This window comes from Pagrus major, chromosome 6, assembly GCF_040436345.1.
Source record: "Pagrus major chromosome 6, Pma_NU_1.0".
In the NCBI taxonomy this organism is placed as follows: domain Eukaryota; kingdom Metazoa; phylum Chordata; class Actinopteri; order Spariformes; family Sparidae; genus Pagrus; species Pagrus major.
Window position 1 is genome coordinate 33,314,567 of NC_133220.1, and position 12,441 is coordinate 33,327,007.

At 40.5% G+C, this 12,441-nt stretch overlaps 1 protein-coding gene across 3 annotated transcripts in view; it reads right to left on the reverse strand.

The window, feature by feature from the left end:
• iqsec1b (IQ motif and Sec7 domain ArfGEF 1b) overlaps nt 1-12,441 on the reverse strand; it is a 225,815-nt gene that overhangs the window by 22,210 nt on the left and 191,164 nt on the right. For all 3 annotated transcript variants that reach the window (XM_073467945.1, XM_073467946.1, XM_073467944.1), the window contains one exon: nt 1,209-1,488. In XM_073467945.1, coding sequence (XP_073324046.1) covers nt 1,209-1,488 — 280 coding nt within the window. The remainder of the gene's footprint in view (nt 1-1,208; nt 1,489-12,441) is intronic.

Here is a 12,441-nt window from a genome sequence, read left to right on the forward strand (position 1 = left end):
TATGTGAAACAAATATATAACTTTGGAAATGACATGCTTACTGGTATGACAATATATGGTTACTCCTACTTCCTCTTCTTCTGCTGCTACTCATGATGTGGTGGTTTTGTACATACAGTACATTAGGTTTGAATCTCTTTGATGGATTTACAGCAATAGCAGTGAAATATTGTTAAAATGTATTGCACAGTTCATTTCACAGAAGCACACAACAGGATGTAGCTCAAACAATTTCTATTTGTACTGTGATATCTTGGTTTCGAGTTGCTCCTTTTGCATTTATTTATTACTAGATTTTGTGGATCCATTTTGGTCTGTCAATGCAGGTCGAGTATGCAGTATGGTAGGAACTAATTAATTGTGTGCGGTTTTGAATGTGACTCCTTGCCATTAGATAGAACCAGTTACCAAACCATATAAAGTATGAAACCTAAGTGAGCGGGAGAAAGTCACTGACTGTTGCCTTACAGCTGATGATCTCAGATATGCTCAATGGAGGTTGTATTAGATTAGGCAGGTTCATACTTCAATATGATCCTCAATCAACTTTCAGTGGCATTGTGTTGTAGGGAAATTATCATAGTTTGTCGTTCAAATCAAAGCCAAATAAGTGAATTATTTTGCCATTTGGGGGCAGCTATAGACAAAACAATTATAACCTTACAGAGTTGTTACGGCCAACATGCTAAATAGTTGCAAATTTACACATCCAGCAGACACACAGCAACATTAGGATTTATTCAGAGTTGTTTTTCAGGTGACCTAAAAAATGTCCAATTAATCCTTTTGTAAATGAGATGAGGCCACGAACCAAAACAGTAAAGCTTAAAAACCAAAGCAATAAGCTAAACGAAGCTAAAGCACTCGTGTGCTGAGAAACTGCAAAGTTGGGTGATAATTCTTTGGTGGATTTGTCACCAAGGGCAATACATGATAAAATGTATCCATCACAATTCAACTAAATGATTTCAAGCAAATAAAAATCAATTCCAAAGGTATTACGTTTTTTTTCTTTTGTCTGAAATAATGCATAAGATCATTTTCATTATTTTGCATGTGATATTTTCATACATTTTCTATATCATGATAAAATACAATATTTATTGTTCTTAGTTAATTAATAGTGTCATTGTTTCAGAAATATAGCCCATCCCTGTGTTGTTTCCAGATGAAAGTTGTCGATGTCTTTGTGTACCCCCCCCCCTCACCTGCTTGTCCTGTAGGTCTGATGAGAGCTCATAGCTCTCAGACAGAGAGCGGGAGCGCTTGATAGCCTCCTCCTCTGCCTGCTTGCGGAGAATAGACTGGGAATGCTGAAGCTTGGGTCGGCGGGGCCGCGGGTGGCTGGGCAGGAAGATGTGTCCGTAGAGCTGACTGTCCAGGTGATCGGGGCCGAGCCCCCCGCTGTGGGTCACTGGGATGCAACTGTAGCCGCTGCTGGGGTCCACAGAGGCGCCCACCTCGCTGCCTGGAGCATCACCTTCCACACTGCAACACAACACACAGGGCAGGCTAGGTTAGTTTGCTGAGTCATTTTCATGAGGGCATGCACTGCTTTGTGTTTCAGCTAGAGGCACGTGATACATAGAAAAAGTGAACTTTGATACTGCTGGCAGGGTACAAATACGAGTGAGAGAATTTATAGCCGCAGTCTGAGTGCTGCCTCTCTCTTTACACTTTACAATGCAGAAACTACCTTAAGTCATTCTCAGAAGCTATACGTCTATTCCACTGGATCTTGATTAGAAGAAATTCAATGCCTTTGAATAAATCATGAATACCAAAGAACAATCACTGAAATCCATATGACATTATCAGCAGCTCACTCTTTCAATCTTCAAACAAAGCGACACAATGTTGAGAGTGATAGAGGCATGTGAAGCAGTGCCTTTAATATTAAGATCAATAAGGACCAACATCAGCCTGTACAGATTGGATAAACCCCGGTGGTACCACACCAGGCTATGGCTAAATGTCAACCTCAGATCTGTTCACTTCCTCCACACCTCTCAGACTGTTTTGATTACCTGAGAGGGCTAAATGCACTGAGTTTTGAAGCTTGAACACAGCTCAATAACTCTTACTTTGAGGAATCAAGGCGGGTTTTACCAGAAGAAAAAACAGACACATTATATGAATTCCTCTTGATTGAGTGAAATAACAAGCTGTGCCACTCCAGAGAAGTTTAGCCTTTTTCTTTATACAGAGGCAGAACTTGATGCCAATACAAGACTAAAAAGAATGTTACATATTTTAGCTGAATGCATTAGAAGCCAGCTCAGCAGAGAGGGGCTGTTGATGTGAGAACAGGGAAGGCTACTGAATGCAGCCTAAGTGAATACATGTCCACTTAAGACACACATTTTGAGAACACAATAAAAGTGATAACATCCTAGTGACAGCTGTGAACACTATAACAAACTGATAAAGTTAATTCTACAACATGCAACTCCATAGACTTGTATTCATTCAACGTCTAGCTCTAGAAGTGGGCACCAAAGTTTCACTGGCAGGTGGCTTGTAAGGTGAGTGTGAATAAAACATACTACACTTCCTTCTTTGATTACTTGCACAGAATATTATCTTACAATGCCACTATCAGAAAGCAGAAAACAATAAATTCATGTTACAGGGTACAGGCCTGCTGCAAATGTACCATCTGACCTTGTATGAACGGCACAGTCGATCAGTCTGAGAGAGAAATGTCTCCAATTCATCAACCAAAGCCAGGTAACACTATTATGTAGTTATTGGACCAGACTTTGAAAAAATTACACCTGATTTCCTGAACTTCACCTTGCCAGTTACAATCTATGGTGGAAATGTGAGCTTTTTAATACCTTAAAGCAACCTTTTTCAAAAGACGATCAATAAAGTTTCATTCTATTCGTCATAAGCTGATGGATGAAGTGGAGAGGCTCAGAACAAGGAAGCCCATCTAGAGGCATCTATCACTTCATAACCTTGTCAAATTCCTCGCTCTCTGTGGGAGAATGTGTCAAGGTTAGATAATAAAGGCTAGAATGATAGCTTTAACAGGAAAGAGATTTGATGTCCGGAGGGGGCTCAGAGCAGTAAAGATGTGGTACATGCAAGGTGAAATGAGTAGTGAAAAATAACGTCTTTCATTAGCCTGTGCAAACAGAATGCTCGAGGGTGACATTTAAACATGCTCATATACAATCTATATCATTCATGCACAGTTGATTCCAGTGAGCAATAGAAAATACAGATGCCACATGTCATTTTACTTTTTTTGGTGAATGTGGAGGACCTTGCTGGCATAATCTATACCAGTGTTTGGGGTCTTCAATTTAGCATCCTTTTCCCCTGACTTATCTGCAGGTAGTTACATGAGTATTTTATATGTTGTAGAGATTAGTTTTCTAAGTCAATTTAGTTATTTTGGGCTATATAAATAAAACCAGCTTGACTGAATTGAGAAGTAGCTACTGGATAGTTTTAACTTCTCAGGCCTCTATCAGTTATTCAAATGAAACAATCTGAAAACCATGTTGAAGTGATAACTTAGGCTATACACACACAGCTCAGTACAGTATTGCCTGTGACAAGTGATATATTTTAGATATCACTGGACATTTAAGTGGGAACTGCATTACTCTAGTGGCCGCCAGTACCACAGCCTGCCCTTTCAGCAGACTGTCCTTACAAGAAAACAACAGCTTTTTCATGGTAAAAATACCTTAAACAATCAAAGTACCTCTTGTAGACATGTGAATGTCTCTGAGGAGGACAGCTGGAACTAGCACGACATTAAAAAGCTTTTTATGGGATAGCTCAACATTTTGAGAAATATGCTTATCTGCATTCTTTTGAAGAATACAATGAGAAGGTCAACACTGCGCAAGTGTTAAGTATGGAGCTACAAACAGGAGGCTATTAGCTCAGCTGCTTAGCTGTTTGCTGCTGTTAGCAACAACACAGATCAAGCACATAAAGCCCCAACCAAAACAAGTTTTTACAGCTTAGTTTAAACACTGTGTTTGTGTACAAATTAAACAGAGGAGAGATAACGTTTTAATTAGTGAACGTTCAAGGTTTTGGTAGGCAGATGTTTTAACTTTGGAGAGAGCTAGGTTAACTGTTTGCAGTCTTTATATGAACATCCTGATTCCAGCTCAGTGCTCAACATAACAAAGCCAACATTCTTGTTTTACTCTCCTGTGATCTTTACCAAAAGTAACATTATCTTAACTGTAACAGTGGCAGATCAGAAAATGGTCTATAGAGGCAACAAATATTCATTAAACAAAACATCTCATTTTGCAGCATTCTCCTAAACAACTGAAGAAGATGGGACTTTATTCAAAAAGTAAAAAGAATACTGAACAAACAACAAAACATAAAATAGCTCCATTCAGCTTGTCTTGTGTTAGCGTAAAGTGTAGCTACAGGTACCTAGGTTGCTAGCACTGTTAGCAAACAGAACCAAAAATGGCTCCATACAAAGCTTTACTGTATATATACAGTATATATATATATACAGTATATATATATATATATACAGTATATATATACATATATGTATATATATACACGTAATAATACTACTCTTAGTCTTCTTAAATTGTATATATACATACAGTATATATATTTATATATACTGTATATACTGTATGTATATATATACACAGTATATATATGTACACATACAGCATGTTATATGTATATATACTGTATATACAGTATATACACACACATACATATATATACATACACTTATATACATTACACACAACTTCCGTTGTTTAGGAGAATGCTGCAATGCTGCTTTCCTGTGAAGCCCCTGAAATGTTTTGTGGACTACGAAAAGATAATGACTGAATTTTCATTTTTGGATGAACTGTTTCTTTAAGCCACGTCACTGTGAGGTAGGCTGAAGGTCTTCAGTCATGGGATAAGATCTCTCATTAGAAAAAATGTCTTCTCCCTCCGAGCTGGACACTCGATGCTCATTATAAAAACCCTCTCTGCATCTTCATTCTCCTCCCCATGCATCCTCAACACATTTTTAATTCTAAAAGGAACAAATCTAATCAGAGAGAGTCCTTTAATTAGACTGAAGGGCGGGCTGTAATACGTCTGCTCCAGCAGAGGATGTCTAATTGGAAATATCCATTTGTTTAGATGGAAGAGAGGCTTTGCATGCTTGTGCAAAGTGTGGCACTCAGCTCGAAGCAAGAGTAGACAGATCCCTTTCAGAATTTACTGTAGACTGAAAGCGTGACAGCACCCAATGCATGTTTATGTCCTCACATAGCTGGTTTTGTTGCATTAGAGTTACTGAGCAAGATGTTCTTCTGTTAGTTACACAATCAACCACCATGCAATGTGTTTAAAAACAACAACAACAGAGACAACCAGTTTCACCAAAACAAGGACAGTTGGTCGAGGACAACCATTCCTTGTAAAATATACAAATAATTTCAATCAGTTTTTCAGTTTCAATATGTACGAAGCTACTCTTCTTCCAGCAGCAGTCGGGAGTCACCCCAGCAGTCAAAGCATTACTGATCCAATTTACTTAGACAGGGGGAGAGGAATGGTCAGACCCATCAACTAACTGAGAGACTTCTACAGTCTGTGCCAAGCATTTATCCAGCCTCATTAAAATTTATGCTAAATTACTTTAATTCAACCCACGCCAAACCCTGTAATTGACCCACGGTCCACTGTGTCACCATCACATTTGGCCTTGCCTATCCATGAAAACAACACAGTATCGTGGTCAAGTTAGCAATAACAAACATGTAACATCAGCTTACACTTTCAAAATAAAGGCACAAAAACTACTTGGTAAGGTTAGGGAAATGATCAAGCTTTCACTTAAAATAACTACTTCCTGGAAACAACCACCACTGAGTACTGACCTCACACAGGACTCAAACCCTAGTTGCTTGGGTGATAACCTTATGAATAAACTGCTTATGAATAATCCTCCTCCAAACATGGACGTTTTGGCTGTTAATTGTAGGTTTGTCCGTTGTTCCCGACATTATAGCCTTCGCTGGGCTGAATCTCCATACACGTGAACTTTTCACGCTCAGGCAAGGCAAACCGTCACCCTCTCAAACTGACGTCTAGTCTGACGTCTACACTAAATCATATACTATACTATTATAATTAAAGCAGGACATGGTAGGACAGAATCATAGGATGCATCCATGTGTTGTTGCAGTGAAAACAATGTATAAAATACAATACTGAAATATAAAAAGCTACTCTGTCGGTATCTGTGGTTGGACTTCCATTTACACATTAAGCTTAAAAAAAATCTGGCATCACATTTGCCACAGAGGACATGATACATCTGTTTTCATAAGCTGTGGAGAATTCCATGTGACAGGATAATGAACTTCCAAACAGTCACCTCTCTGTGCCATTTTTAAGGTTACCATTAGACAAAGATGCCAGGTATGGTTTTAAAAAGTCAGCATTTTTTTAATACAGATTACACCCACATCAACATGCACCTCAACTTCCCTCTTGAATCAGGTAGGTGTTAAATTCAAAACCCGTCACAATACAGCAGCAACCCATGACAGTGAATATATTGCCAGCTGATGAATTTTAATGACGTGTGTATAGAATGGATGGATGGATCCAGCAGGGTGGCAGGTGATGTGAGGACAGCTCTGGTGTAAACACCTCCCCTAGAGATGCCCTCATTGTGCCGCTGAGTGGCTTCTTCAAGTGCAGCCTCTTCTCACTGTGTCACTCCACAGTGATGAATTAATTACTCAGACCTGTCACTCACACACACAACCTGCCCCATCTGGTTTTCCTCGACTTTTCTGTGTGCTCGCACTGACGTTGCTGCAAGTGAGTAACTCTTAGAATCAGTTTAAGTTGATTAAATATTAGTTAGAGGACATTTGATGAAGAACAGTGAAATATGATTCAGCTGCATTCACCTGCTTGGCACACAGCAGGAAAATCAACAATTGGCTCATTAATGAAGCAGAGACCTTTGCTGCATCACAAATGAAGCACACCTTACTTGCACAAAGTGTGCACCTTGTGAATTTCATCAGATGCTCTAGTCTGGCACAAAATCTACTACATTAAAGGCAATTCGTCCAATAAGGAGTAACAGCAATTCTGTCGGACTTTAATAAATGCTTTCTAAATTGATCTCAGTGGAGTCTGGCAGCAGTCCCTGAATAAAAGAGAGGCCATTAGTGAAATGTACAACCTGCATCACGAGACAAATTCAGAGCCAAATCAGAGAGTAAGTACATGTCAAGCAACTATTAAACGTATCGACTTCAACACACTGCACGCTCAAGGTTAGGCTTACCAGCTGTCTGATTCCAGCTCCAGCAAGGACTGACTCCTGTCAGAGGCACACTGCAGACACCACATTATGTAGTCTCTATGTCAGTCCCTACACCAGACCCATAACCACCCTGCTCCCGATTAGTCCATCTCTGGGTTAAATGTAGCTTTGGAAGCCTAACCGCACAGCTTCAGTCTCGGACACCTCTCTAACTCTGGCCTTCCTCCAGAGCCTTTACGAGGAGGGGCGCCTGCAGGAAGAGGGAGGGAATTCCTCCAGAGGAAACTGGGTCGTGTGGCAGCGGGAGCACTGGTGCCCCACAGATGAGGAGGGTCTTAAACAGGAAGGGGCAACAAGTAAGATGTAAAAATGGAAGGGAGATTGGGCAAGCTCTGATGGTGATAGCATCAGACGGGCTTTATTAATAGCTAGAGAATCTGGATGAAAGACGAAGAGTGGGGAAACCCCTGGATTTACTGTGCCATTTTAGATGGTGTCACTGTGGAGGTATGTCTGTAGTAATGTGAGCTTTACATCAGTACAACTTTCAGCTTCATATGGAAGACATATACATTGTTGGATAATCCCTACTTCACAGCTGCTGATCAAAGGCCTAAAAAGAGTGCTTAAAATGTATCACTACCACAGTCGTCTAACAGACAATGCAGAACAAGCAGCAGCTGCTTGGCCAGGCGACCCTGCCGAGCTATCCTTTAAACAAACAAGTTAACAGGGAATGTTTGACTCACAGTCCCTCCCATCTCTGTGCTGATGGTTAGAGTGATTTCCCCCAGTCCTATACCCCCGCCTACGCTCAAGACGTGAGCAGTGAGGGCCTATCCATTTCCGCATAATGACATCATTACCCAAACAACGGGCATGTATCAAGTGGACCAAAGATGTTATCGAACCAAGGCAACCCTGCAGTGGAAAGTACTGAGATAACAAAGATTTTATGAAATTTGTGTTGTAATTCTTTTAAGCAGCACACAAACAAAAAAACAAAAACTACATAGACTAAATAATGAATAACAAGTCACAAAAGTAATCTAGGATGGCAATCAGTATAGTGCATACCACCACCATGGCCCAACAGTCGCCTTTTGTACTCATTCATAGACACCAGCAACCACAATTCACCTGATTCAAGATTCAAGATCAAGATTCATGCGTTATTTCACAAAAAACACCTTGTCCAAAAAACGCCTTTTCTCGCAATGTTAAGTCCTTTATCGGGATCCACACCAAAAGTTAATGGGGTCTATTCCGGGCTGTGAGAGCCATCCTCCATTCAGTTTTCATGGAAATCCGTTCAGAAGTTTTTGTGTAATCCTGCTGACAATCCGACCAACCAACTAACCAACAAAGATACAGATGAGGGTGAAAACATAACCTTCTTGGCAGAGGTAACCCTTCATGGTGGAGTGTTGAGTATGAGTTCAGGAGTCTCACAGCCTGAGGAATGAAGCTGCTCTGCCGTGTTGTCTTTTAGTACCCTTTGGACACTGTGCAGACACTTCACTGATATCACTGACTAAATCAGACACTCCGTTGTTGTGTTGTCACATTAAACTGCGGTTCACTGTGTAACATTTTGTGTTCCTCTGAACAGAAACTCCTGGTTCTGCCGTGTGTTTAGCTCCGTTAGCTTTTAGCTCCATTAGCCAAACACACTACAGGACTCTGCTGCCAACCTGCTGCAGCTAACTAGCGCTCCTCCTGCTGACTTCAGGTTTGGTGTTCACAATGTGGTGTTATTGAGGAAAAAATACTATGCGTCCACCGTAAACAGAGTTTACTGCGTCCTTTCAGATATTAACACATCATGTTTTTCTTTGGTCTCACGCTGAGCAGCAGGACAGTGATTGTAACATGTGCTGACACATCGCTGTGGAGAGAGAGCATGAGAAGACTTCGTTGTAGTCAGCCCCTGGTTTAGTTGTCATGACATACTGAACACATTTGAATATTCCTGTCATCCTGGAGGTGTCACAGGGAAGATCATCTGATCATACAAAACACATTCTCTGTTGCCTCCGAGTCAACAAGACTCCGTTAGCCTACATGCTATAATAATAAATAAGAGTGAAGAGGGAGACAGAGCAGAATGCATCTCCTTTGGGCCATTATAGAGCGTAAAAAAAAGCTAAATGTTTCCTATATGGTAAAGGTTCATATAAAGTTCAGCAGAGAGAGATACTGATAATGTTGTGTTCATTACAGTTCATTAAAACAGGAGTTAAGATGATCTCCCAGAGGACAAATATGGGAAAAAAACTCTCTGACCCTCCTTTCTGGATATTCAACTCTGGACAATGCTCAGGAAATCTGATCCTTTATGGCCAAAAGCTGAATAAAAAAATAAATAAAGTAAGACCTGAAACTGATACTAAGTCTTGATTCGTGGCCCAGTCACATGCAAGTTTAGGTTACAGTAGAGGCTAATTTAAACATTGAGTCCAGCCCTGCACTATATAATCCAGTTGGTTCCCTTTAGCATTAATCATGGCCGTGAAGCTTAAGATAAAGCTGCAGCAGTTAACACCTACATCTGTTTGATTGCAGACAGGGAGTTTTAAGACAGCTGCCTTTGATCAGACCTTGGGTTATTTTTGTCCCTCTCATCTCTATCTTGACAGTGAGGGGCAAGACTGTAAAGTCGTTAGGAGTGAAGTGGTGTATTTTTACCTCACAGACTAGTCTGAATCTGTACCATATACTAAAGGGGGAGGAACTTGTCAACATACCTTGGCACTGTGACAAATTTTAAATGATTCATGGACTCACCTTTGACTGTCCCTTTACAGTGATCAAATCAAAGTTAATATGGGCAGCTTTAGTGGCTCCAAAAGGGCAAGGAGAGGTTAGCCAGTGGAAAACTGTTTGAACTGCAATGACTGAGATTTTGTGAGAGGATGATAATGAGGTCCAGTATTCATACTAAAAAAGGGAAAAACTACCTTCTTCTCTCCAGCTCTCCCAGGACCCTTTGATTGGTGTACCACCTCACTTAAATTTCACAACTGCCAATGGGTTGGGCACTTGACACATTAAGTGTCAGTCTGCTCAGGGGTCACCTCCATACCTCACCAAGTAAATAAATGTTGTGAAAGCATATTTCAAATAATTCTGATGGTATATGCATCTATTTGTCTAAAATTAAAAGAGTCCTGAAGAGAACTGGTCATTGCATTCCACCACTGAAGAAACCACAATCAAGCCAAAGTAAGATGTCAACATGGCTCAAAACAACATCTTACCCAGTGACCTTAAGTTTTTCTATGAGCTTTTTGTAAGCTCATGTAATATCTTAGGAGCAGTATGAAATTCTTTATATTTAGCGACTAGGTCAATATTTTGGTCAATATAATGTGCTTATTTTCTTTCTTGCAGAGTGTTACATGAAAAGATTGATATCACTGTGCATTAAGTATGGAGCTGGAGCCTGGAGGCGATTAGTGTAGCTTAGCATTAAGACTGGAAACATAGCTCTCTGGTTGTGTCCAAAAAACAAAAAAACTACACACCTCTGAAGCTCACTAATAAGCAAGTTCTCATGTAACCGGTAACGTCGATAAATGTGATATTTAAAAATGAAATATTGATATCATGTATTGTACACATAATATTGTGTAAATAATCCAGCACCTCTTAAATCATTTCCATTTCTTTCCGTTTTTCGCTTTGCAATAGTAGGTGGTTGTAATGCACCTTTACATTGGTTGCCACCAGCCATAAAACAGCAACAAATTACGAAGAAGAAGATCAGGTAACTAGCAAGCTAGCTACTACAACAGTGTGTGGATTCAACTGCTGCACATAATCATATCGGAAGAGATGACAGATGAGAGCGAGACACTCTACCTGTAAAAAGATGAACATTAGCATTAATTCTTTTGGCCACGATAATCATGTAGTGAGAATTGTAATTTGTTAATGCTTTTAAAATTATTCAAACTGGTTGAGCCACTACATAATCTTTCCACTTCCAACCCCCAATAAACTGCAGGAGTGCCCCCTGGGTACAGGTACACCCAGCTGGGAATCACTTGTATAGATAAAAATGGAGGATGTTGGGTCCTCGCTGGTATTTATGGTTTTTCGGGGGAAAAGACTTACATACAGACTATAACATTAACATAATTACTTAGTGTGTTATATGTAACAACTGTGTACCATAATTAGAAAAAAAAAAACAAGTTTTATTATTCCACCACTGCTAACTATCAGGTTGCATCAGTTTCCCTCCTGACCTTTAAGGTGCGTGTGCAGAATGTCACTGAGGAAAGCAGACTGGGCTGTACATGACAGGAATAACTAAACACCGCACTCTCAATATGACCTCAATTTAAGTGAGATTGATAAGATCTTGACGTGTCAGTTTTAGTTGAGTATGGCCTTTCTTTCAATATAGTCAGATTACTTGTATCCATGTCACTGCCATGGCTGTTATGGGCTTCCTCATGTGTTAATATCTATCTATCGCACTTAGGAAGCCATTGAGGAATTCATAAAACAGCTGGTCCTTCTAGAGTAGCTGAATAACTCTGACCAAGTGCTTTCACACTGAGTTTACAGACAGACAACTCAACACCGGATGGCTCTTTTAAGGGCTTGCATTACAGACACACCTGTCACGCTCCGTCTAGACTCCAAAGTGGAAACAGCAGGAACTGTCGTCCTTGTATTAATCCCTACATCAGTTGCAGCTCCTCAGGAGGCTGGGCAGTGTCACAGCTCCGGTCCAACTATAAGATCCCCCTCTCCTCCTACACAGCCCTGTATCTCCATCTACAATGTCCACACCTCTCCACCTCCTTCTACATTTGGGGTGACAACATGCCACTCCCACAATGCTGATACATTTCACATATTGCATGAGGCTGGTTCTCATCCAGCAGGGACAAAAATAGAGTCATTGACAGACACTGCATTTTTTGCTCCGCTTGGTAAGTAAATTGACCAGTCAGTGTGAGGGGGGGTAGCTGGAGACAAATGTGTCTGCATGTCCACCTCCCCAGATGCTACCGCTGCGGCTGAAAACAACAGCAGTGATGATTAGAAACCCAAGGATCTGAGATTCAGCACACAAAGGCATTGGGGACAGACATTTTCAACAGGGAGCCCTGACAAATAAAGCA